The following is a 27,415-nucleotide window of genomic DNA, read 5'->3' on the forward strand; positions in this document are numbered from 1 at the left end:
CAACCTAATACTTTACAAAAGCTGTATTTGAGAAAACATAACACTAAAAAAATGCTCTGCCTTAGAAAGAGCTTATTCATTCTTTAAAATGTTATCAGCCTTACTTTCATTGACTTTAAAGTTTAAAATAGTTCCACAGGGTTGTTATATTTTAAGCATTGAATGTCTTTTGAATCTAAACTGGCTGGAATTGCTTTATACATAAGTTATGTACATTTTATACATCAAGTAAATGGAGCTCAAACTTCTGCATAAGTTTACCAGCACTGTGCTCCTGAGAACAGACTAAATGAACTGGGAACACATTCTTTTTTTTTTTTTTTTTACCGTGTAGGATCTCGGGAGTGATGAGATTCCCCTTGCCTGAGAGCCAAAAGGTCTAGGCGTGACCACAGATGTTAACCTGGCTGTATCAGTTTTCTGGTAACTTCTGGGGAGAGAGGCTGAAATTCGAGTCGACTCAGTTTGTGTACTCGGTGAATGCTGAGAAGACAAAGCGTCTGGGTGTTGTTCTTCCATGGGGCTCTGAGAAGAAAGCTGAATTTCAGCTGCTGCAGCGTCCTCTCTTTTTGCAAAAGTTGTAGAATCTTGCTTAGGAACTTCTGCAGAATATGTTGTTTCCTTCTCTTCTACTCTTTCACTCTGGTAACTTGCTTCTGACGTGGTCAGTCTAGGGGAAAGCTTTTCTTCATGCAAGATATCATCAGAAGAATGCAACCTCCTTCTTGATACAACTGCAGATGTTTGATTTCGGGATTCCCTTAGCAGAAAGAAGCACACCGTAACCATAAAGTTATGCATTTAGCACAAGGAGGTAGAGACACACGGGTTACTTTGGCAAGAACATAAGACAAAGAATAAAAAGGCTACCGACTGCACACAATAACCAATACAATGGTAATAGAATAAATACACGTGATTTTTTTAGTGCCACACTTAAAAATTTTAAGAACTGGACTTTTTTTTTTAAAGCAGGCTCTCAAATACTTCCAAATACTGGAGAGGGATTTTTTTTTTAGTTGTAAAGAGTTGTTAATAAGAAAATTAAGATATTTAATAAGGGATTCTTCACAAAGCTTTACCCACAAGTTCATAAATCTTCCCAAATTAGCACACTGTAGACATAACTAACTTACAACCAATCTGAACCTTCCAAAAATGTGGCTTCCTTTACAAGATTATGAGCTTTTTTTTTTCCCCTGTACACAATTTTAAACAATTTAGTGAAAATAAAAGATTTCCACAAAGGACTCAGACTTCAGGAAGATCAAGTTAGGATATGATTTCACATGGCTTGAGAGAACTCACATGGACAATTGTTACAGATTAAAGACACCATTCATATTTATAGAGAACTTCATGAAACATCCTCGTCACTCCTGTTTAGTAGGGAATACCTTTCAAACTGCATTACCTTTAAGTGAAAGAAACGGTGTTTACCATTTGCTTCCAGGGCACAAAGGAGTTTTGTTTAATTTCGCCTGACAGCACATTTCCTTTTTGACATTATCCATAAAGCATATTTGCCTTCCCCATGACCTAGAAATATTCCAAGGTTTCTCACAGCAACTGCTCTACAGGAAAGTTTAAATTGGACCTTTATCCTGTCACATTGCAACGCCAAAAATACAGCCCCTCCCATTTACGTTTATATTTTCTTCTTTTAAAATATAATTTTAATCGCACCACTAAAACGTGAAAAGGAACTTTATATTTTACACAATTTGGAAGAGTGGGACCTGGTTTTATTTGGCCACTCCATTCCTAAATTCACTTTAAAAGGAGGAAAAGTAGTTTATTTTCGGCACCAATTATAGCCAACACCATCCAATATCACATGTGAATATACAATGTAAAAATCAGGAAGTAAAGCACACTATATTAAGCGCCCATTTGTTTTGTTAATCCAAGTCACCATTTATTACAGCAATACTTTGCTTTTTCTTTACAGAGCAACATACTGAGACTTGAATGTCTATCTGTTTATGGTTTAATATTGGCATACACCTTCCATCACACTACACTTACATAAAATATGGATTTCTAACACTGGTATCTGCAACCATGAGATGCACTCAGCTTTCTTACCTGTCCTGCAGCATTTCCTTAAATGTCTTAGAGCTTCTCTCAGACTTCTCAAGTGCCTGCTTTTCAATTTCTTCCCTCTCTTCTTTTTTCTTCTGCAGATCTGAAGTGTAGCTTTTTCGACGATCTTTCCATTTTGCAAGGTCCTAACAGAAGAAAATCACATCAGCACAGGCATACCTGAATTCATACACACCCTTTCTAGCAGTGGGAGACTGCCAGAGTATCCCATTACATCGCTGAAACTATTCACTCCAACTTGATGCCAAGGTGCCCTAATTTTGCTTTTTATAGCTGGCGTTTCTGTACCAACCTTTATCTCATGTGTCTGTCTAAAAAACCTGACCTAGTAAAATAGACCCCATTACTGTTTCTCCTGCCTCCCTGACCATTTCACAAAGAACGCTAAGTGCTTGTAATTGGGTGCCAGGTCAGAAAGATCAGGAACTGTTTCAAATTTATTCTCATGTCACTCAAATAATCTGTCTGTCATGTGAAATGGCAGATTTCACGACTACAACTGGGACAGAGCTAGGATTGCAATGGTTAAGCATGACTGCACGCTCTTTCATCTAACGTACACCCAGCTCAATCCAGAAGACCACAAACATGCAGACGCAGAAGATGTGGGTCCCCTCAAGGAACTCTTGGTCTTGAAGGGAAAGAGACTTGTCAATAAAAGTTCAACAGTGAATGTGATGATTGGATTGCACAGGATGGTGGGGGTTTGAAGGAGAGGGAGTGGTCAATTGTACCTGAGGCAGGGGAGGGCAGAGGTTGGAAAGGCTTTCCTGGGGAGGCCAGGCTTGAGTACATGATTTCAAAGCCAGTAAACTCCCCCTACTGACAGGGCAATAAGGAAGACCACACAGGAATAAGTGTATCTGTTTCCCATATTCCCAGGAATAGAAGTCTAACCTAGCTGGCTGACCCCAGGACAATCAACTTAATTTTCCTTTTAAATTAGCCCTAGCAGCCTAAGCTGGTTGTCACAATCAGGAGTTTAAGACATTTTTCTATGTCTCCAAAATAGAGAAATGCCATGTTAAGAATTACTAGTGGCATTTCAGTCCAAACAGAAGCACATACAAGGTCTCAGACTAAACTAAGTTTGCTTTATACCTTTAAGAGTAGACAGGGCCACTCCTGTTTAAAAACAGCCTGAAGCCAATACAAACTACTTCCAAAAAGAACAAAAGCAGTGTCCATTTAGTCCTACAAGATAATCAGCATGAATTTTCATCTGACTTGACTTAATGGATAACCCCTCAATAGTTATTTTCATACCCAAACCACCACCATGTCTTTTGGCAAAGTGACATTGAATTACTGTTTCTTGATAATTAAATCGAGTTCCCAACTAAAAGAGACACTGGAATTTAGTGTCAGCCAAGGCAGAGGGTTCTTCTTCATTTCATAGACTCTGATCTCTCTGAAAATGAAGATTTACTATCTCTGGCCCTCTTGTTCATTTTAACACTCTGCCCTTCCCATAAAGTTGCCCTCAAACTCTTTTGAGTTTGCTCTGTTTAAATTATCTATTGTGTATTTCTAGACACTCCTTTGGTTTGTAACAATTACCTCTTTCAAAAAAAAGGTCAAGCTTTTTTCCTGCAGGAACAAAGCTAAATATTACGTCTATATCCATATAAACATCTGGATATAGGTCAGCTCTGTGAAAACATCTGATTTTAATTTTTTTTTTCAACGTTTATTTATTTTTGGGACAGAGAGAGACAGAGCATGAACGGGGGAGGGGCAGAGAGAGAGGGGGAGACACAGAATCGGAAACAGGCTTCAGGCTCCGAGCCATCAGCCCAGAGCCCGACACGGGGCTCGAACTCACGGAGCGCGAGATCGTGACCTGGCTGAAGTCGGACGCTTAACCGACTGCACCACCCAGGCGCCCCAAAACATCTGATTTTGATTCATATCAGCTACTTTTCCAACCCAAATAGTACTCCTAGTTACATTTCTTATTTCTCCCCAAATCTCTATTAACTCTCAGAGCCCCCTTCATCTCTCCCTGCTAATGCCAAGACTGTTCTGGACCCCCTACTCTTCTGCTACCCCTAAACTTTGAGCTAAGTCTCTTCTCTTCACAAGCTTCAATAAGTCATACTCCAAATTCAACCAACCAAAGCAAGTTAACAAGTTAACCATGCTGTAAGGAAGCAGGTTCACATTTTTTAGAACTCATAGTGAATATGAGAAAATAAACCTCCTATTGTATTTTTCACAGTGACCTTTAAAATAGGCGACAGTAATAGGTCAAAAGGTAAAATCTTTTACAGGAAGTCGATCACATTTTCTATAGAACTGAATTCTTATCAAGGAAAATCATTTCAAGTATACTGATTTTCATTTAAGAGAAGCAAGGAAGAGTCAAATAAATACATTCTCCCAGTCTTCCCATCTCCCAGTATAAAACGTACTCACATCTTGCCATTTCTGATCTTGTTCTTTTAATTGTGATTTTATTTTCTGCATCTCCTCGTAACGCAGCTGACGCAAGTTCTGAACATCGTCTGCGCTGACATCACTCATGGACTTGCTCCTACGACAAAAATACCCATGGTAACCAAGGTTCACATGACCGGATTAGGGTTAAAACTGGAAGGTTGGGCTTTTATTTGGAAATTCCATCTAAATTTCTGCTGTACGACCTAGATGTTTTACTGATAATATCACAGAAATAGCACTACAGAGATAAATGGGTGTTTTTCCAAAACGAGAAACAAGAGCCTAACACTCAAGTGTGAATTCTTTTACAAAATGGCTAAATGAACCCTGCATGAGTCTAAAAAATAATCCAATGTTCATATTTGGAGTTGTCCGTGCATAAAGGGATTACTTTAGAAAGAAATATTTACTACACTCATCTGTAATTTTCTATCTTCCCCAAAGATAATCTTTTAAGGTTTGGCTGCCTTTTCTGGGCACTTATTAAATAATTTAATGATTACCTGATATTTTCTCCTCAAGTTCAATACCTTGAATAAATGTGTTGCTTCTTCTCAAGGATTCTCTAAGATCCACCCTACCACTGCCCTGAACTTGTTCTCAAAGCACCACAGGTAATTTCTAACAGCCAATTATAATAGAATGACTTCTATAGCCCTGTGTTTTATTTTGGTAGATTTCAGGTCTCCCAATATGGATTCCTGCCATGGGTATGTACTGTGGATTAGCTCTCAGTTCACTCTAGATTGGAAACAATGAACAGAGTGGGGTGTTAAACACAGGCATATATGTGTGCTGTCTACACGCACACAGAATGGATGGTAAATTACACTGGAAAGTGAGGTAGTGAGAGGAGTCCAGTACGAATATTGGAGGAATCAAAGACAGAAGACAGAGCTTTTGAAGGTGGGGTATTCAAAATGTGCTTTCCCACAGATCTTTCATAATGCATTTTGGATTTTATTTCATTAAAACAGACTCTACTTTTAGTTATTTAAGTAACTCCACATCCTCTTGGGCCTTTAAACTTTGCCTTCCCCAAGATTTTGTTATCACCACATTTCTTTTATAACATACTTGCCCTTAGTTAGCTCAGGAATTCAACTAGTTTCTATGCAAATGACTCCCAATCCACAGCCCAGGGCCAGATCCTCCCTTTACTCAATTCCAATTACTTGTTGAATAAGTTACCTACATGGATATCCCCTAGGCACCTCAATTGTAAAAGGACCACTTGAAATAATATCCAGGAAGGATTTTGTAAACTATAACTCACTAAACACATGGTTATTGTTGGTGTAGCCAAACTGAATCTTGTCCCCAAACCTGCTTTTCTGCTTGTGGCTGTTAATGGTGTAACCTGCTTCCAATCATCCACATTTGAAACCTAAGAACTATTTTTCACCTTTGCCTCTCCCTTCTCCCTACTTTCAATTAGTTATCAAGTCCTCTTATTCAGTGTCTTTTTCTTTCCACTTCTATTGCCAACACCCTAGATCAGAACACAGCCAGCTCTTAGCTAGACTTTTAAAGTAGCTTAAATTATCACCCAGCCTCCAGATCCAGTGAGTCTTTCTTTAACTGTTCCAATATGAAAGCCCTTCACCAGTATATATGCCTTTTTTAAATGCCACTCATTCCTCAAGATCCCTGATACACTCCATTTTGGATGGGTGTAAGCAACTTCCTATTCATTCTCCACTTGAACGTCTAACAGACAACTCAAACTTGACTTGTAACAGACCAAAACCATGATTATTCACCCCACAATCGACTCATCGGTAAAATTCAACTCCATCCTCCAGATTTTAGGCCAAAATTCTTTCAGTCATCCCAGATTCCTCTCTTTCTCTAATACATCATAACTGATTCCATCATTAAATCCTGTCTACTTTCTAAATATAATGAGGATACAACCACTTCTCACCACCTCCACCATTACCACCCTGATCCAAGCCATTATATCTCCCACCTGGATTATTACAATAATCAATCTTCCTGTTTCTACACCTTCCTGCCCAAATAGCACATGCTCAATACCACAGCCAGAGGGATGTTCTCAAAATTACACTCAGATCATGACATCCATGTACACTGCACCCATCTGTTTCTTTCCACCTCACACGAGTTAAAAGCAGATTGTTCTAAGATCTAGGACATTGCCTGGATTTTGCCCACCTCTCTGTGCTCATCTCCCACCGTGTTCCCCTTCATTCACCTTGCTCCAGCCAACTGGTTTCCTTGCTCAACCTCTTGCTTTTCTACTTGCTCTTCAACGTACCCAGAAAGCTCTTCAACCAACCATATGGCTTACCTCTCACTTCCAGTCATCTGTTTGAATGTTACCTCAGCATTTCCCTCCCTAACCACCCTATAAAAAAGAGCAAATGCCCCTCTCCCTTGGTCACCTTATCCCTCACCATTTCTCCTCATAGTATTTCTCTGTATAGCATTTACTGTCATTTGAAAAGTTTATTTACAAATCACCTGCCTCATCATGTAAGATTATAAAGCAGGGATTTAGTCTGTCAGCTTCTATATCACCTACACCTAGCAGAGTGCCCAGCCCATGGTAGGTGCTCATATATGTGTTATTCTACAGAATATTCTACCACTTTGGTAATGATTCCTACCTCTTCCATGCTAAAAGTGGCCTGTCCCTTCTCTCTACTTCTCTAGTGCTTTAGCTATACCTTCCTCCTGGCATTAACTAACTCAGCATTATAGTGCGTATGGTGTGTGTGTGTGTGTGTGTGTGTGTGTGTGTGTGTGTGTGTGTGCGCGCTTAGCTTATCTCCCTCATGAGTCCACATGTTATTTGGGGAAAAACACATTGATGTATAACAAGGCACACAGGATACACGCATTAACATCGATGGCAAGAATGAGGAAAGTTTTATAATATTTAATCAAGCAAAAAATAAACTCGAAATGTTTCTTATGTGTATAACAAATTAAGATCCCTCCCCAAAGTTTTATAAAGAAAACATTGTAGGATCTACTAAAGAGTATTAAGGAATTACATACAGAATACATATATAATTATATATATTGCATCTTTAAAAATATATACCTAACTAGGTATGACTAAATATAAACCAGATTTATGTGAATTTGAAAGTATGAATTAAGTTATAACTGCAAAGAATAAGACTTTTTGTGCTAATACTTTAAAAGACTCACTAAAAGGAGGCAAGAAAAAAATTTTCAGGACCAAGGCATGAGAGGAATCTGGATACCCAACACATAAGGTTATGTATGTTCCAAAAGAAACATGGATATGCTAATACTTTAATAATCTTCCAGTGGGAGGGAAGGCTGGATGGTCTCAGCTGGCCCAGAAATGGCCATGTACATTCTTTGAGCTTTCATCCTCCTGCACTATAAAACCTTAACAGGTATCTTTTCAGAAAACACGTTCACCATGAGCAGATGCTACATCGTCCTCCTGGGAGCTAAGAACACAGAGCCTGGCACCCAGGAGGCCTCCAGTATGAACCAAGTGAGCCAAACAGAGTAGAGGAGACTAATCCCTCCGTAAGGCAGAGATGGGAGTTCCCTTTGTTCCCTAGGATGTCAAGTTACCTAAATAAAGCCTGAGCGCATTCCATGCAGGCTGAACCAAGCACTGGAGACTGCGGTGAGGGTTCCAGGCCTGGAAGTGGCACCAATTTTCACCCTAACCTAACATCACTTAGTTTCTCTGAGCCTCAGGTCCTCATTACTTAAGCCAGAATGGGATTATTATGAGAAAAGGGGAAGGTTATACTGATCGTATTTTAAAAACCATCAGGTGCTACACACCAATGATCCTTATTAAGGCAAACATGGCTGCATGGGATCTCTTGAAAACTAACTCCCCAAACAGCTTCAGACTAGAGAGGTCACCCCAGGCCACACTGATAAAATCTAGAACTTTTTGAGTACAGAAGTCTTTCAGCCAGATCATGAAGAATTCTTTCCTTCCTTATCAGAGTTAACAGCATAATATTAAACTTCAGAGGGCTTACTATGTGCCAGCAACACTGGCAAGTGGTCTGCATGGATTACCTTATTAAATGATGTCCTAGTCTGGTTCTACCACTCACTAGCTGTATGTATGTCCTCAGGAAAGCTACAATAGCTGTGTCTCTTCATGTCTCTACAATGCATCTAATACCAACCTCTTTACCTCATAGAATTGAGATTAAGGACCAGAGATAGTCTAAGAAGTAATATCTAAGAAGCAAGGGATCAAAAAGGACTAACATGTAGCAAAATTTCCTAAATATAAAATCACTGATTGCCTTAAACAGCAAGTAGAAATTCCATGATAATAAGTTTGGGGTCCCCGGAGTCCTGAACTTTCAAGGAAAGAGAGGAATACACTTACTTATGCACTTTTAAATATATTCCCATTAGGTGCTGTAGGAATTCTCTGAAGCATAATCAGTACTAAAACCTGGATAATAGGCTTTAGAACGGCCACAAACTAGAATGATAACATAAGAAACCTTTCATTTTTAGGTTGATAGTCTAAATCAGGGTTTCCCTATAGCAGCACTATTGATATTTTGGGCTAGAGAATTATTTACTGTAAGAGGCTATCCTGCATCTGGCAGGACAATTTAGCAGGATCCCAGGATATAAAAGCACTAGGTGCTGGTGGCAAACCTCCAGCCCCAACCCATCCGATGTAACTCATCAGAAATGTCTGCAGACACTGCTGAACGTCCCCTAGGGACAAAATCCCCAGAAACTTGCATCAACTTTATTGTCCTTTCCTTTTTGTTTTCTTAGGTGTCCTTACAGTTCTATAGAATCTTTTGGCCAAAACCCATAGGTGAAATATGTATCTCTTAGTTGCCTTTGATTACAACTTCACCTTGAATCAGTTTTCATTTCCTGTTGATCCTGGCAGAAGATGTAATGGCTCAGTCATATTACAAATTATAGCTATATACCCTTACAATAACTTTGTCATTAACAGCTTTGACCAAGAGGCATCATAACCATGTCTTCAAATGTCATGGAACCATACAGACAAATCCATGCGACACAGAAGCACACGTGAGGAAATGACCGCCACATATAAAGCATCAGAGTAAAAATAAAGTGACAGATGTTAAGCGCCAAATAAAAGCAAGCCAAAAGTGAACACTCTAAGACTTCAAAAGGGAATGTACATGTCTCTTTCACCTGGTCCTTACCAAAAGGAAAGCATTCATGCTACAGGCAGGCATTTTTCAATCACAGGATGGTGAGCAATAATGATTTTCCAGGTAAGTATTCTAAGTTCAACCACATATATGTCGTCCAAGAAATATCATGAAGAAATATCCCTAGTTTCCTGTGGATAAACATTTACAAACATGTTTATCCACAGGAAACAAGTTCTAGATTAAATGCCTATACTCAATCCAATTTTTTCTTTTCATCGCAGCAAATCAGTTTAAGGAAATTATTGGTAACCGATAGAACATGGGGGGAAAAAATCCCATGTAAAAGATTTTGATTACAAGTGGTATAAAGCACACTCTAGTTTTCTGAAGACATATTCACATTACTTTCATCAATCTCAATTTACAGACAATCTTGCTTTATTTGTGTTAACCTTGGCGCTAAACTGTAAGAAGAACAGGCTTTTAAAACAAATACTGTACCACACAAGCAACGATCTTGAAATAGTCTACAGAAGGTATTTGCTGCTGCTAGCTAGCTCTAGACCAGAAAAATCCTTAGCTTTCTAAACTTGGTATTTGGGTTTCATTTCTCTTTTCTTAACCCAGTCATACAGGGTATCCCTAAGGAGGAACATGTACAGTCATTGAAATGGCTGCACATGTTTATATTCGTATCAAGTTCTTATACTCAGAAAAACAAACTGTTTAGATTATAAAGCCTTATTAGCAATGAAAATTCTGAAAGTTTTCATTCAAAATGCTTGAAGCTGCAGAGATTTTTTATCAGTTAAAACAGCTTTCCCATGGTGAATTGAGATTAGCAGATGCTTAAGCTTCATGCTGACAATTGCCTTGTTCACCCTCACCAGTGAGAAAGCTTTAAGCACTTGAGGAGCTGGATAGGGAATAATGTGCCTTTGCATGGCCCATTGAAAGCATGCTGGGAGCCTGATTTTTAAAATCAGTGGCTGAGAAGTACTTGCAATTAGTTGCCCGGGGCTCAATTACACTTTTGACACCTAGAATGGTTATATTGCTTTAAATAGTAATTTTAGCAAGTTCCAAAATTCCTACACTCTAAAAATTATCCAATGCTATCAAAACTGGAGATTTTTAGAGATGACATAAATCCCAGTAGGGGAATATACTTAGTTACTAAGGCTTAGGCAGATTAAAATATTTGACATACTTAAATTTTCTTCTTGTTGGAAAAAACTATTAGCAGTTAGATTCACAAAATTACTGCAAGTCTGATGGAAAATACTGAGATGCAGCCACCTGGTTATCCTGCCCTGAGCACAAATGATTCTCCAGTGTGCAGTAAAAGTATGGCAGCATTTGCTCTTAACTCTCCATTACTCCAGAAAAGGAAAACATTTCCAGAAGAGTTTAAAAGATTTTAATTTTTGCAGATTTGGAAAGCTGATTTGGCGCTGTAACATAGCCATATTATAACTTTTTACCCTAATCAGGAATCATGAAAATACTTCCAAATTCTACTAAGGGAATATTAATGTCATTCACCACCCTGACTAATGAACCTCTCCATAAGCTAGGAGTGTATAGATAATACCACCTGTATGAATTCCAACTTCAAGGTAAATGCTAATATTCCTTTCCATCATAGATTTTTCTAAAACACCTTTATTAGGGCTTCAACATCCAGCAGTGAGAATTTTGGTCTATATGGCAATCAAATACCAAACCAAATATATCTAATCTTAGGCAAGTAATTGTGTTACCTTTAATCGACCCCTTAAATTTAAAAAAAAAAAAAAAATTTGGATTTTAAACTTCTAATAAACACAAAACCTACTGCAGTCATATAGCACTTCATGCACTGCACACTTGGATACAGAATCATCATCATTAAGCTGTAAAATTAAGAAAAAAATTCCCCCATTTTAAAAAGTTACATGCACAGCACACAGCATCCGCATTTAGTGACATGCCAGGACAGAAGTGCGACGACATGTTATACAAAGGACAAACAATATGCAAAGATTTTTTTCTTTTACGGTAAACTAAAAAACTTACCCATTCTCACCATAAATCTTTTGAAAGAGTCTAAGAAATCAGAAAACCAAAAATTAAAAGTCATTTTTCGGTTATGTTAGTTTCTAAATGTTCAATAACTTTAAGATTCTAACCTGAGATGGACAAAACTCAAAAAGTTTTATCACATTTTAATGTCTCAAATTCTAATTGATCTCATATCTCAAGGAATCAAATTAAGCAAGATAAACAGTCTCCTAATTTACCTTGAACCAACAAATCCATAACAGAAAACTTCCTGTTGTCAAGAATAAAATGTTGCATTTGGATCTCGTGATTTTAATCAGCCTTACATTTGTCCATCCCAAAGTTGAACAAGTTGAACATCAAAATGGCAAGTTGCATAACACATAAATGCAGACACATTATGGCCATAATTACATACATGTAAAATTTAGCAGACAGCAAATAACATTCATGCATTTAATAAAGTCTGCACTCAATTTTAAACTAGAAATTTAAAAAGTCACATATTGACAATCCAAGGAACCTAGGTCAAAAACAAAAATTATAATCAAGTTAAATGAAATTTGCAATGCCATATTTCAAGGGACATGGTTACACAGAAATCATACATTCCAAATTATGAGAAACACAGAAAACTAAACTACAAGCAGACTGTTTCAGAAATGCCTGGACATGAGACTATAAAGTCTGTAAATGTAACATTTTCATGAAACATCATGTTGCAAATAGTACCATAGTCTTCCTTAAGGCCAAAGGCAAGGCTTATGTACACACCTTTTTTAAACAGGCCTCAGCTAGCTGATTTAGAGATGTGCAAATATGGAATTGCACTTTTTCCATGAAATCACTACAGGTTCCTCAAAACAACACAACTTTTTGCAGGATGCTTCAAAATGGCTTCTGACATGCACAGTTGGGCAACACAATGCCACTTTCTCACACAGAAAAGTTATACAAGACCATCCATTACAAGCCACATCCTTGCAGAAACACACTCTGACCTCTCGACCATGAGCCGTTTCTTGTGCCTAAGTCTGCTGGCCTCCCGGATGGCTTCCCACCTCTGCAGGTCTGCCTCACTGCAGGGGCCAGGGATGAAGCTGACGGGAGGCACGGTCGTCCCCAGCTGCCAGGACTGGATCTTGCGAGTCAACAGGTCATCTTTCTTCTGCCGGTAGGAAGGCACTAACACTCTACAGCTCTTTCTTTTTTCTTTGGATGGGCGTGTTCTTTCAAGTACACACAGAAACTTGGCTTGAATTTCTGGAGGAAGAGTCCAGGGTTCAGGGAAAGGAACTGGCTGGTATCTGTCTGGGGCCCCTGACAGAGGCACCTCTTTTTTCTGTGCTGGAAGTCGGCGAACAACCATATCATCTTTTTCTAGATCCGGAAGTACAAGTTCACCTTCTCTACACTGCAGAATTATATCTCGCTCGACAGGATCATCTTGCTCAGAAAACCTTCTAAGATCTTCGAAGGCCCGGAGAACATACGGATTTGCATGGAAAGCACCAGTCTTTCTGACAAAGAAATCATCATTCTCTAAATCAGGGTCTAGGGTTGACATCTCGAGGTCATCTCTTTTATACCCTGGTGCAGAAAAGAGATTCTTTCTGCGTGTTATGAGCCTGGGGCCGGCAGTGGGATCAATTTTGGTATTTGTTTCAGAAGACAAGATGTCATCAGAATATGTTTGGAGGGCCTGAAGTAATAAAAACTGACTGAAGCACAGAAAAGAAAAAGGAAGGGAGAATCTTATTAAGCTCAGGTAGAACAGGTAATTAGGCAGCAGACCAACTAGTCAGTTACCACGGGTGAAATATGTCATGGAGTCACAGGAGGGATTCTTGCTTGGGAGAAAGACTAGCCTTTAATGCCATCACCCGTGACTTTCTTGGATACCATTTAAATAAGCAAATGCAGCGTGCGCTTCTCAAGAAAGGTGGGTGCTGTCCAGGCCAACTGATGGGGCTAAAACGTACACAGCACACTCCTCCCTGATGAATACGTACTTGCTTTTACCCTGCCCGTATTCTGCCACCCACAGTGATATAGCCCCCATCCCAGCGAAGCAGCGATCTTGCAGATTTTGAAGAGTCGGTCACTAAGCACTTTATGCAACAGGCACAGGTAGTCAGCAGAATTTAAAAAATAAAATGCTGTGAAGCATTCAAAAAGACCCCAATGGGGGCACCTCGGTGGCTCAGTCGGTTAGGTGTCCGACTATAGATTTCGGCTCAGGTCATGGTCTCATGGTTCGTGCGGTCGAGCCCAGAGTCAGGCTGCACACTGACAGTGTGGACCCTGCTTGGGATTCTCTCTCTCTCTTTCCCTCTCTTTCTGACTCTCCCCTGCTCATGCATGCACAGCTCCCTCTCTTTCTCAAAATAAATAAATAAACTTAAAAAAAAAATCTTTTCTCTGCATTTCCCCACTAGACTTGTGCGCCCTGGTGTCTATCTAAAAGTTATTTTCTGGAGCGCCTGGGTGGCTCAGTCGGTTAAGCGTCTGACTTTGGCTCAGGTCATGATCTCACGGTCTGACTTTGAGCCCCGCGTCAGGCTCTGTGCTGACAGCTCAGAGCCTGGAGCCTATTTCAGATTCTGTTTCTCCCTCTCTCTTTCTGCCCCTCCCCTGTTTGTGCTCTGTCTCTCTCTGTCTCTCAAAAATAAACATTCAAAGAAAATTTTTAAATAAAAACTTTTTTAAAAAAGTTATTTCCTTTCTCCACATCTCCGTACATAACAAAACCACAGAATTAGGTCAACTTTCACTAAAGCTTTTTAGAAATAATTTTCCAAAAGCACAGACTATGCCACATGTACTATCTTGTACATTACTGTGAAGAATATTTAATTCCATAGACTTCCAAGCTCATATGTTCCCACAGAAAGCAATACGTTATACATTATGCTTTTATGCTAAATGTTATAAGGTTTCATGACCCAGCGCATCATGGTCAGAGATTCAAGTAGCAGCAGAAACTGGCACAGATGTCCCAGGCCAGACTCAAAGCAGGCAGGCTCATGCACACAGGTACACCTGGGCTCGTCCGCGGCACCACTGGCTTTCCTGGCTGCATGGGTGTCCCAGGAGTTCTTGGCCCCTCTGGTAGCCAGTTCCAGCAAGAGTGAACGTCTTTGGCAGTTGCTGTCTAGCCTACGCTTTGCTTTTTGGATTCTACTAAAAATGGAGGAGCTTCTGTGAGAGCCTGAATCCTCATCCTCAGAATCTGAATTCCTCCTACTGTAGAGTGATACAGAGAAAGGAGGGAGGAAAGGAGAAAGAGTTGGAGAAAACTAGAAACTACTGAAAATACTGCCGTGCAGAAGGCTTTTTAAGATCCAGATCCTAAGGTTTAAACTTAAACGGCATTTTTTTTTTCAGTGATAGAGGTTCTATGGGTATTAAAGGGAAAAGGAACCTTTCTCTTTCCCTCTCGTAGAAAGCACACACGGAACACACCCAGCCAGGGTGCCGAATGAACATCAGAACAACAGAAACATGCACAGAGACAAACCTGAATCCCTGAAATTCTTTATACCATGGTTTGTAAGTTTCTCTTTTTATTCTTTTCCAGTTCACATCTTCTGGGATCCAACATTTGGGAAGAAACTGATCAAAAGCATGCCCTGGGTTTGGCATGATTGGACTTAGCTTTCGCACATAAAGATCATCCTTTACGGTGTTGGGTGTACTTGTCTTTGCTTCTTTCTCTTCCAAGTAACAAGAGGAGTTTGAAGTTTCTTGTACTGTTGGCCAATTCTCCACATTGGTACCCCAAGTTCTCCTCTCATTACTGTTCAAAACATCCAACCAGTTAAGATACTGAATGAGCAGTTTGTGACACAGAACACAAAAGGCATGCTTTCTGGCTCACAAAGTTTATATCACTGAATGAGACAAATTAGTTGCCACTCTATCATGACAGCTCCTAGAACAAAGTTAAGGCATGATAACAGCATCTCATTTTAATCAGAGGACAGCATGATATGCAAGGGCCAAAGATAATTATAAGATGTGTTAAAAAGAGATAAAATTGCAAACAATCTGGGGTGTTATATATTAAAATCAACATAACAGACATTCTGATCTAAGAGAATTGTTCTGACCTCGTCAACTCGTACAGCCCAGTGGCTAATGGGTCAGCAGGAGAAAACCTTTGCGAATAAGAGCTAGGAGAGGTGGTTTTCGAGATGAAACACTCAGGCCTCTTTTTCACTTGGAATCTACGGTTGGCTAAGTCATCCAAAACTACATCAGGCAACCTTCGTTCATCCTCGGAGTCCGAACCACTTTCAGAACCGTATACCTCCTTCTGACAGGAAGCTGCATTGGAAAAATCCCACTCTGCTTTGCTAATTTGATGGGAAATTAAAGGATTCTCTGTGTGTCCACTGAGATCAATCAAACAGGGAAAAAATGGAAGAAAACAACAGCTCACAGTGAAAAGCAGAAGTCATCCAATATGCTGAAAGATGTCAATAAGCTAAAGGCATGTATCTAAAAAAAGAACCAACACACCATAGGCTGTGTTGACATCCTAAAAGGGAAGAAACACCTTCAGGATATGCACGACTAAAGATAATAGTAAGAAAAAAAAATGCATTTTCATTAGTGAAATTTTTGGGCTATGAAATACATTTTAAGAACTATTCCTTTTCCCACATTTAAATATCCCTGCAAATTCACAAAGTGCACTGAATTTTAAAACTCCACCATCAGCTCGCATCCCAGTACCTTGGAAATGTTCCATCCGCTTCTGTATAGACCGGGCTTGCCCAACTTCTTCTGTTATCCTCGTATTTGTCCGGCTTTTTCTTCCTCAACGGCGCTGGCACATAGGATGGCTGTCTACTTTTGTTGGGTAAAAAACGATTGAATGGTAAAGCAGATTTTGGTTCAATAGCTGAAATCCTTCGATAGGACATATCGTCTTTATTATAATCCTGCATCTTGGATGGAAATTCAGAATCTGTGTCGCTTTCGCAACCTATAAAAAAAGCACGAGAATTTGCTTTACTCTCCAGATCATTTGTCTAACTGAACCCACACAGCATGCCTGCTTTGTCTTTCCCTTGGAAACCCAGGGCTCTTCTGCTAACTCTGGGGAATATTTTTAGAAATTTGTCATGAAGTTGTGATAAGATCCATTAGGAGGAACTTGCTTTGCATACTGGAGGCACATGCGCTACATTCTTTCACTGTTGAACATTCTAAACAGAAAATGTCCCCATTAACCACTGAACTTCTTTTCTTCCAAATCCTCCTTGACCCTGTGACTGTACATAAAATTTATTGATGGAATACATATGAGTAAAATATAGCAATTGAGTCAAAGACACCGAAAACTAGATCAAAGAGTCATTCAAGGAAAAGTCTGTAATTTAAAATAAAGCACACCATTGTCTCAAATTTCTGTGAGGGCAAGAGAGATAAGGGAGGACATGGAAAAAGCAGTAGAAAGCATAGTATCAGGAAGGGGTTGGCTACATGGTTGTGAGATCCCTATAGGCAAGGGTCACACATTAAACAGGAGGTTGGAACTTCAGTAATCATTTGGTCCAAAGGAATATCAAGCCTCATGTCTAAATGAACACACACAACTCAAGGATTTTTCTCAGGGTGGCCACGAAAATACTGGGAACCTTGTATTTTGATTCCAAAATCAAATCAAATCATTTAAATACAAATTCAAAAGAATACACTGTGATACACCTCAAGGTCAGATAGACACAAATGCTGATCTGTTCTCTTAAATAAATAAGTCTACTCTTGTAAAGACACAGGAAGAAAAGAGACTACAAAATACTACTACAGATCCACACTGAGTTGTCTCCCTTTTCTACCCTTTTGTTCTTTCTGCCTCCATGTATTTGCAAAGATAGTTTGTAGAGGTTGCCCCCTTCCCGCCAGGGTTCCTTCAGAGGATAGCTGGTACCTGACAGCTGCAGCCTCTGGGCACAGCGAACTCAGGGCAGGTCAACCTGTGCTCAAGGCCATCTGGTCTCCTCCCTCCTGCCTGGCAGAAATCTACAGTAAATAACAATGAGAATGGCCTACCGGAAGTGGTTTCACACACCCTGGGAGACCGTGAGGCTGGAATAGAGTAAAAGAGAAAAGGCAAAAAGGGAGGAAGAATGAGCAGCTACGACCAGGAGGGTTAATGGTCAATCATCAGGTGCTTCCATTTTTACCACTTCCTGAATATCCCATTTTGTTGCAAATAAGAAAGGTCTTAGAGGTTCTTGCCCGAATGTGTACATGTGGAATTTTAAACACACAGGGAGATTTTCTACTTTGGAAGTTTTAAAGCTAAAATCTTTTTATTTTTGAGTGAAGTTCCCGCAGAGTAAGCAAATATTCTTGATATGGAAAGGGAGTTCGTATAAAACTAAGGAATTTGACTTTTCAGTTTGTTAACTTAAAAATATTATCCTAAGGGGCGGGAGGGTGGGGATCAGTTTGGGACCTCAACCAGGCAGGCAGCAGAATTTCAACATGCTGATTGCAAAAAAGTTTGATCATCCAGGTGGCCCTCAGGCTTTTCTCTTCTTCCTCAGTTGTAAGTACCACATCTTCCCTTCCGCACTCTTCACACAAGCTCTGCAACCCCTTTCCCAAGATCAGGAAGCAGTGTGACAGTGGCCGTCTGCTTTCTGTCACACATACCAGGCATCCAGTCCACCAAGTATCTGAGGAGAGGACTTCAATTCCACACTTGGGACGACTATACTGAACCGACGGAGGTCTGTATATTCCCACATGCCTTCAGTCTTTACCCCTGTTATTCTTTGTTGGCCAGATATAAATTTAAACACTGAATGTTTTAGGTTATCCAGTCAGGACAAAGGAATATAGCTCATTAAGAACGTCAGCCTCTGCTTTTACAGTTTTAATCACTCAGATGAACTATAAACTCAGATTCATTTCCTTAACCCTGTACTAGTCATCTGGGCCATGAAAATGTCATACCTGGATAGCAGCCACCAACACATGCAACAATAATCATAAAGGGTAACTCTTTGATAGCTACTCATTTTTTTAAAATTTCAAATGCCACTACTACTCTAAAACCTAAAGAGATGGGGTTGTGTTTCACTTAATTTGTTGATTATTTTTCAAAACCAAATCCATTGTACGTCCATTGTTTTGTAAATTTACATCAGAACAACAACAACAAAGATTGAATTGTAGTTGAGCACTGCGTGCTAAAGTATTTAGGCAAAGTCTAATGTACTCTGAAGTGCCTCAAACACCAAGATGGATAATTAATGTATATAGAGGGAGGGGAAGATATGTGGTAAAGCAAGCCCAGTAAAATGTTATGGTAAGAACTAGGGCTTGGAACATGAGTATTCACTGTAAAATTCTTTCAACTTTGTTGAGGTTTTAAATGCTTTTTGATAAGAACATTAGGAAAAACAAGTAAAAATATAAAAGTAATTATCAAAATAACTAGCAAAGTAAAATCCCTAACAATTTAGCACCAACTCACAACCAGAACTCTCCATTTTTTCATGTCGATGCTAGAAGCACAGAAACTTTACTTGTGGTTTTGATCCATCCGAATTTGAATTGTTAAAGGTACACAGTCGGGAATTTCTGACCCCATCCAATAGCCATTGTTAGAAGACATGCATTTAAGTAACTGATGTGGCCATAATATTAGGATTTTGAAACTCGTAACAAAGCAACTTTCATTTTATGTTCTTTTCTCACTCTGTCCTGGATTTGCTCTAACCCTAATAAAAACAAAAGAGGTTTCCTAACACCATGCTAGTATGGCTACTTAATTTATCAAAGTTTAGCATAATAATCTAGCCTGGCAGATATCAATCATTTTTTTTGGACAGAATTACAGGGCTATGTTTCCTCCTTTTCCTTAAGAGAAATTTTTTTATCTTTTGGAGAGAAAAGTATTCAGAAACTAGAGCAGAATTTTATAGAAGCTTTCTTCTTTATGTTTAGGTACATTGGTAAATAGGCCTCATAGCACAGATTATCAAACCTGCATCTGGACAGAAGAGAATCAGGATAGATCATCATTGATAGGACAGGTCACAGTTAATGGTCTCCTCCCCACTCTCTTCTAACCATGGAATGAAAAACAATGAAACAATGATCACTCTAGTGGTAATACAGTGAGGAAGCAATGAGAAAGGAAAAGAAAGAAAGAAAGAAAAAAAAAAAAGAAATGGAAAACGAGAAAGAAACCCCCAATATTTTAGTCTCTATGGAAATCCACATCTTCGTAAAATTTTTGCCCCAAATGTTTTTGCTCCATTTTTCTACTCTCTCCTATTTCCAATTTTCTCTTAATAATGCAAACAAGCACAAAATACACTGACAGTCAAAGATGCAACTCACCCTCACGTCCCCCTCTCAGCGCGATATCAGAGGAGCAGCTTGTGAATGACCTAGACCCCAAAGAGTCCAAGCTTTCAAAGGAATCTTCTCTCTTATGGTTGCCTGGAGGAGTAGGAAAGTCTCCACGTTCAGCACACCAGATATCACCGTAACCACTGTCCCTGCCACTCCTTTTCAGGCACCTGGAGTCTTCAAGAGCCTAAAGGAAAAGTTTTCAAAGAAGAGTGAGTCAGCATAAACTTCCAAAAATGTAATCAGTCATTACTTGTTTGTATAGCTCAAGTTGTGCTATATTTGAGAGGTGTGGCAATGAGATTTCTCTGTTAAACATTAAAAAAAATCTGACAAAAATCAGAGTATAAATCTGTAAATGTTTTCCCACAGTATTTGGCACTTAGGTAACAATGAGGAGGTATTCAATAGTATTTAATAAAAGACTACAGTTTATCTAAAAATAAGTGTGGGGGGGGCATTTTAATAAAAGAGAAGCTAATAATAGATTCAAATGCTAAAAATCAGTGACTACAGGTATCTGGCAATAAACATGAAAGGAGTCAAAGCAAAAAGTCAACCTTAATTTCCATGTTCCAAAGGAGGTAAGTTAACAAGATTCTAGTCAGCCTACCCTCCAGGAAATATTTGCAGTGTTTAGAATAAAGTAACTTTAACTCATAGTTTCTTAAGAAAAAACTTTAAAAACAGATAAAAGGGCAAGGACAGCAGGCATACACCACAGAGTTCATTCATTTCCACTGATCACAACACCTAGATCTGAGCCAAGGAAAGTAGACTTGTCTGCAGACATTCAAAATTTACTTTCCCTCAATCTTAGTAAGTATTTATTTGTTTGGCTCACATGAGAGATAAATAGACAGATAACAAATGTGATTAGCCATAGGTTTGTAAATCATATAGAACTTATTACAAGTATCCTTTTGAGGGTACCTGGCTGGCTTAGTCGGTAGAGCATGCGACTCTTGATCTCAGGGTTATGAGTTCAAGTCCCGTGTTGGGTGTAGAGATTACTTAAAGGTAAAATCTTTTAAAATTTATATACATTATACAAATATATATAATACGTATATAAGCATTATTTTGAATAACATTCCTTTATGAAAAAGTTAATAGCAAAATAAAACTGGGCTTTTTTTTTTTTTTTTTTTTTTTTTTTTTATACAGACAGAGAGCACGAGCTGGGGTGAAGGGCAGAGGGACAGAAAGAGAAAAATCAAAATCTTAAGCAGTCTCACGCGGGGCTCGACCTCACGATCCTGGCATCGGGACCTGGGCCAAAATCAAGAGTCAGACGTTCAACTGACTGAGCTACCCAGGTGCCCCAAAACTGGACTTTTTAAAATTAGGATTTAAGTAAAATTATAAAGCCCTTAGCCTTGTCCTGATACATAGTAATCAAAGAACATCTAATGACTAATTTTTTCATACAATGCCATTAGTATATAAATCAGAAATGCTAGTCTCAGATGAGCAAACTACAGAGACAGTTTAAAGAACGTAGGAATTCCTAACACCCAGATGTAATATGTGAATCTTGATTACTCAGAATTCAGATAAAATGAGCCATGAAAGAAAGCTGGGAGACAATTGGGAAATTCTGAATACGGACTAGGTAATAGATAGGAGGGAACATTTAATAATTTCCTTCAACATAATAGACATTGTAGCTATATGGAAGAATATGCTTACTCTTAAGAGATGCATGCTGAGTTTTTAGACATAAGAAATCTACAATTTACCTTGAAATGGTTAAGTAAAAACAGATGAATGGATAGACACATGGGTAAAGCCAGTATGGGAAGTTTTTAACAATTGAACCAGATAGACATAGTTGGGTATTTGTTGTAGTATTCTTTCAACTTTTATAATTATGAACATTTTCAACATATGGATAAAGTTGAAAAAAGAAATGTTTACAATGCATCATTAGCAGCTGTCCCGGGCACACTTTTGGCTGAGACTCTGTCAACTCATGGCTCAACTGTTGGACAAATGTATGAAGCACCAATAAGATCTAGTGGATTTACGTGAGCTTTCATATACTTTCGATGCCAGACACCCTGGCATTAGCATTGATATCCTATCATAAAAATGTCAGCACCTACCTTGTACCTTATTTTCAAGGAGATGGGGAAGCTGGGCCTAGTGCTGGTACCACCAAACTAATTCTCAAAATATAAAAAGATTACAGTTTTTTTAAATATATCTTTAGCTCTTTCAGGTTTCTTAGACATGCACTTGTGGAAGTATCAGAGTCCTCAACACACAGTGAGATGATTTTTGACCTCATAAAAAGTTATCTTAAAGTTATTGATGATGGGCCACCTCAGTTATAAAAGAACCTGAGTCTGGCCTTGGTGCCTGGTTTTTACGAGGACTTCCCCCTGACAAGTCATCTAAAATGAGTCATCTCCGATTATATGATGACTCAGGTGCAACAGCTCACGAATTTTTTTTCGTTTTTTAATTGACGTTCTGGATTGGCCATTAAGCATTATCTACTTCAGTGGGAAACATCTGAACACAATGACTTTGAGTGGAACAGAACAGATGCAAAACAGAGATCATACGTATTTACACACTTCTTGCTGCTATCCCCACTCCATAATAATGGAATGGCAACAACTGAGGTTTGATCAATTTTTTTTTTTACCTATTCTGGTTGTGACACTGGTGACAGGAAACAGCTTTTAATAAAGCATTCCCAGCACAAATGCTGTACTAGGGTTATTCAACCTGAGTCAGACTGCCATAAAAAGAACCAAAGGCTGTGAAGAGAGCACTGATGCAGGAGCCAAAGCCCCACATTATTTTTAACTGGATGTTTTCTTAGCTGACATAACTGTAAGGCAAGGCTCTGCTCATGCCCCAGGCCACCTGCACATTCATCCGTCACAGCCTTATCTTCTTCAACTTCCGTGACCTGTTCATCTGTCTCCATCAGACACTGGTGCTCTAGGATGATGGGCCTTTCGTGACTGTTTTTCCAACATCTAGAACAATGCTCTATAACCTGAATTAACTGTTTCAAAGAATTTGGGTGAAGTACCATCCACTCCCTACAATTCAAAAATAAAAATCAAGAAGGAATACTTTAATCTTCTTTGCTCTATAATCTCATATTTCTACAGTATATGTGGTCAGACTCAAGCAAAAGGATTTCAAGATCAAAGTAGATGTTAGGCAAGGTGCTCATTTTCATCCTGGCCTAAATTTCTATCTTCCAATCATGGTAACTAACATTTATTACATCCTTACAATGTGCCAGAGACTAATGTTAAATGCCTTATTGGTACAGTACCATTTAATCACCATAAAAACCCATGGAGCAACTACTATGAATCAGATGATGGTATATTATTTTAACTACCTATTTTCTTCTGAGCACTGTAAATTCCCCTGGATAAATATCCCCCTAGAGAACTTAATTTCCCCATTTGGATCCTATAAATGAAAATTTGGCAGAACTATGGTCAGTCCTGGCACTTGACCCTCCCCAAGGAATCCTTGAGCATTCAAAAGCTACAACACTGACTTCAGGACATAAAGGACTGGAAATGTGTTTAAAACAAAAGATTCTAATTTAAGCCCCATATCATGTTTCCTGTAACAGCATTTACAGCATCTAGGAAACACAAGCAATATGACAGAATTATGGGGAGGATGGAGTATGGGCATAGAGATCTAATGAAACATGACAAGACATTAAGATAGAGAAACTGAGTAAGTTCAACACACGGTAGCTATCCTGCAGCACCTCTCTAATACAGGTTGGATTTCCTAATATAGAAAGAGTTAACTTATATCCAGTGCCTTAGAAAGGAAGCAGATATGTCGGTCATTGAATTACCTAAAACTAAGAAATAAATACCTAGACTCCCTCACTGCTTTGCGGTGGCATACAAAGCCAGCAAATAAATAACAATGCTTTCTACCCAGCACAATCCAGAGTGGAGTAAAGATAATAGGAGCTGCCATATTTGTTAGAAGAGGGGAAGAACGAAAAAGGGAAGTGTAAGGAAAGGAACACAGGGAGTGGGGAGGAGGACAAAGCAGTAGTATAAGGAACAGTATTCATTGCATCCAGATGTAGTTTCCTTACCTTAGTCAGAGCTTGTCCTAAAAGATTCTCAAATGCTTTCAAATTAAGATAGGGTCCATTATAGTAGGGGTTACTTTGTGCTTTTCTTCCCAACCAGTACAATGTTATCAAAACCTTGAAAAATGCCATGAAACAACATCAGTCTAGTTAGTAACTAGTTGCAAGTTCAAATGCAGCTGAGCACTCCAGACAGAAGATAGTGTATTTATCTATGGTTGAAAAGTAGGTTTTCTTTTAAATTATGTGAAGGAGAAGGACCATTAAAAATGTTAATTATTCTTAGATTTCTGTCTCCGAGCACATTCTCAGACCAAAAGCTCAGATGTCAATAGGCATTTGTATAATCTACTAGTTCATCTGAAGGAAAACATTTATGAAGAAAGCAAATTAAACTTCCAAAGCAATAAATTTTTCCAACAAATTTATACCTTAAACTCTTAAAATCAGGAATTCTCAGCTTCCTTAATAAGGATCTTGAGCTCTTGTATTTTTTTTAACTAAAGCTGTCACAGTTTTAGAAACTCTTCTAATATGCAGAATGTTAGAGATAGAAGTGTGCACCGAGCAATTACCTGGAGTTCTTACACATTCAGTGTTTTTCCTTAAAGTCTGATCTTGTGGTTTGACTTACACCTCTAAAGATCCTGAAGTGTGTTTTTTGCCTTTCCCACCCTTACTCACATATAAGATGCCACTTCCCAGGTTTCACCTACCCTCCTACACTCTGATGTCAGAGAACATATGGTTTAACCTTATTTAAACATATTTAGAGTTCCTGACTTGTTGGCTACTGTCAGAAATTCCATTAGAAAAAGGATTCAGAGTGTATCAGATATTTTTAGATACCACTGCCTCATTACAGAACATGTAAGTAAAAAACCATTAATAATGTTCCCTTAAATATAGCTTACATTTTTCACTCTCCTATCAGTCTCTTCTTGCCTGTAAAGAAAAAAGAAAATGCCTATTAAGTAACATCTATGAGCCTTCAATTATTAAGTAGAAAAAGGTCTTTTATTCTAAAAATTCTTTTATTCTAAATGAATATTAATACCACCTGGACATTCAAAAACCTTAGACTGCATATCATCCATCAGAATTTTTCAACATTCGTTGATTTCATGAAATAGAATGGTCCATTATCTATAAGCAAGTTTGTCTTTTTCTCATTTTTTTCATTATAGATTTGTTAAGTGTACTACTGGCATTTTTTGTATTTTCATTTTAAACAATGTTTAAAACCATTCAAAAAGTGGGGAGAGCAAGAAGCAGGAATCAGTGTGCTCATGCAACAAAAATTGAGAAAAAAAAAAGAGGGGGAGAAAAAGCATTTTTGCAGAGTTTTCTTTTCTATCGTCCATGGGTTTTTCATCCAAGTTACTCAGAGCAAATGCTTAGAGATCAAGGTCCTACAGATGTTGAGAAGTACAATTTAAAAAATGGCCATGAATCTCTGCTTGAAGCGATTTTACTTTGTCACAAGAATCATGAGTTTTCTCCCTCACCTGTAAAAGGGCATGATATTTATGGGAGAAGTTAAAAGGAGGCAGATGTCAGCACAATGTTGAAGAAGGAACCCTTCATTAACAAAGGGTTACCCTAAACTAATGCACTTCCTGTCATTAGACACACTTATAAGCAGGATTGTTGCTAATTCAGACTGGAGAAGCCAGAACTAGGTGACCTCTAAGGTGGCTTTCTAGCCTAAAGTCTGTAAGTGATGTATTATTTGCCAAATAAAATGTATATACATATATGTCCTGTGTACATAGGAGATATATAAAACACATATCTAACATAGAAGACATGTATACAGAAAGGAAAAAGGGGAGAGAATGAGCACACAAATATTTAACTTAGCTTTCAAAGAATCAATGAGACAGCTATGGCCATTCCTTTCCGTAAAACAAACATGAAGTGAAATGGACCCTAGAATAACATGCACCTCCCACCCATCCCAGCACAGGACAAAAATAGAATCCACAAGTTCCCACACTATTGCAGAAATATAAACTGATCAACTACTTTTTAATTTTTAATCCATTTGGTAGTAACTATTCAAGCCAAGTCTATGCATATTCTATGGCCCAGCAATTCCACCCCTAGGTGTCTACTGGACAGAAATGCCTATATATACTCACCAAAAGTCATTTATGAGGTTTACGGAAGCACCTTTCATGACAGAATAAACTGGAAGCTGCACATATGTCTTTAACAATAGGATGGACAAATTACAGGATACCCACAATGAAATATTATATGACCACAAGAGCGGGCAATCTGCAACTGTATGCAACCACATGATTCAGTTTAGCAATGAGAAGCAAAAGCAGCCAAACACAAACAGTACAGACTATTCATAGCAAGTACAAAAACACAGATATAATGGGAGAAGTCAAGAGACCGGTTACCCTTGTGGAGAAGGATGGTGGAATGATTAGAAAAAGAAGGGGGACACTGGTATTTCCCTTTCTTTTGATCTAGAAGCTGGCTACCTAAGGGTTCTCTTTCTCTGAGGTCTTTGAATTGTACACTTATAATACATATCCTTTTATATATTTCTATTATACTTCAAAGAGGTAAATGAAAAGAATAAATTGTACAGCCTAAGTGCTCAAATCATAGCTTATCTCTTATGTAAAAGAAAATCATCTTGTAAAAATCAAAAACATTTAGTTTTAGAAGCAGTTAATGGAGGGGGATCACTAAAAGCTGATCATTAAAAACATAGCACATAGAGTTGTAAAACATAGAGCTTCTTTTTACAATGATCAACATATACACCCCAGAAATTAAGCACAAAAGAACTATTAATATTCAACACAAAACATAGGCTACACTGAAAACTGCCATCCAATTAAAATGGGATGCTTTGAGTGGAATATTCTCTTAAGCACACTGAGGGCAGAAGGAAGAAAGCTCTCTTGAACCCCTGACCTCCTTTCCACTTCCCCTCATGGAGGCTTCTATTCCAACACACTCCTTTGCCATTTACTTTTTATTACAATAAAGCAAACGCTATAAATGCGAGGCATGGGTCTATTCTGTAACAAACATAATAAGCAGTAACCTTGGCACCATAACCTTCCACGCACTTTACATTCTCTTCTATGTATGAGCATTTATAATGCATTCTTGGACACAATGGTATGTAGTCCAGTCAAATTAGTATCCTATCACTGAAATGTAATGCCAG

The 27,415-nt window shown here is 38.6% G+C and overlaps 1 protein-coding gene across 19 annotated transcripts in view; it reads right to left on the reverse strand.

Moving 5' to 3' along the window:
* Positions 1 to 27,415, reverse strand: part of LMO7 (LIM domain 7) — a 201,600-nt gene that overhangs the window by 34,400 nt on the left and 139,785 nt on the right. For 6 of the 19 annotated variants that reach the window (XM_040487332.1, XM_040487323.1, XM_040487326.1 and 3 more), the window contains 12 exons: positions 25,131 to 25,161; positions 24,220 to 24,333; positions 20,103 to 20,301; positions 16,473 to 16,725; positions 15,845 to 16,129; positions 15,253 to 15,531; positions 14,775 to 14,978; positions 12,734 to 13,453; positions 11,748 to 11,777; positions 4,525 to 4,642; positions 2,089 to 2,231; positions 328 to 760 (listed from right to left, as the gene is read on the reverse strand). In XM_040487332.1, coding sequence (XP_040343266.1) covers positions 328 to 760; positions 2,089 to 2,231; positions 4,525 to 4,642; positions 11,748 to 11,777; positions 12,734 to 13,453; positions 14,775 to 14,978; positions 15,253 to 15,531; positions 15,845 to 16,129; positions 16,473 to 16,725; positions 20,103 to 20,301; positions 24,220 to 24,333; positions 25,131 to 25,161 — 2,809 coding nt within the window. The remainder of the gene's footprint in view (positions 1 to 327; positions 761 to 2,088; positions 2,232 to 4,524; positions 4,643 to 11,747; positions 11,778 to 12,733; positions 13,454 to 14,774; positions 14,979 to 15,252; positions 15,532 to 15,844; positions 16,130 to 16,472; positions 16,726 to 20,102; positions 20,302 to 24,219; positions 24,334 to 25,130; positions 25,162 to 27,415) is intronic. The other 13 variants (XM_040487339.1, XM_040487335.1, XM_040487334.1 and 10 more) reach the window with 8 other exon arrangements.

The sequence above is a fragment of the Herpailurus yagouaroundi genome, unplaced genomic scaffold, assembly GCF_014898765.1.
Source record: "Herpailurus yagouaroundi ecotype Mexico unplaced genomic scaffold, PumYag 164, whole genome shotgun sequence".
Taxonomy (NCBI): domain Eukaryota; kingdom Metazoa; phylum Chordata; class Mammalia; order Carnivora; family Felidae; genus Herpailurus; species Herpailurus yagouaroundi.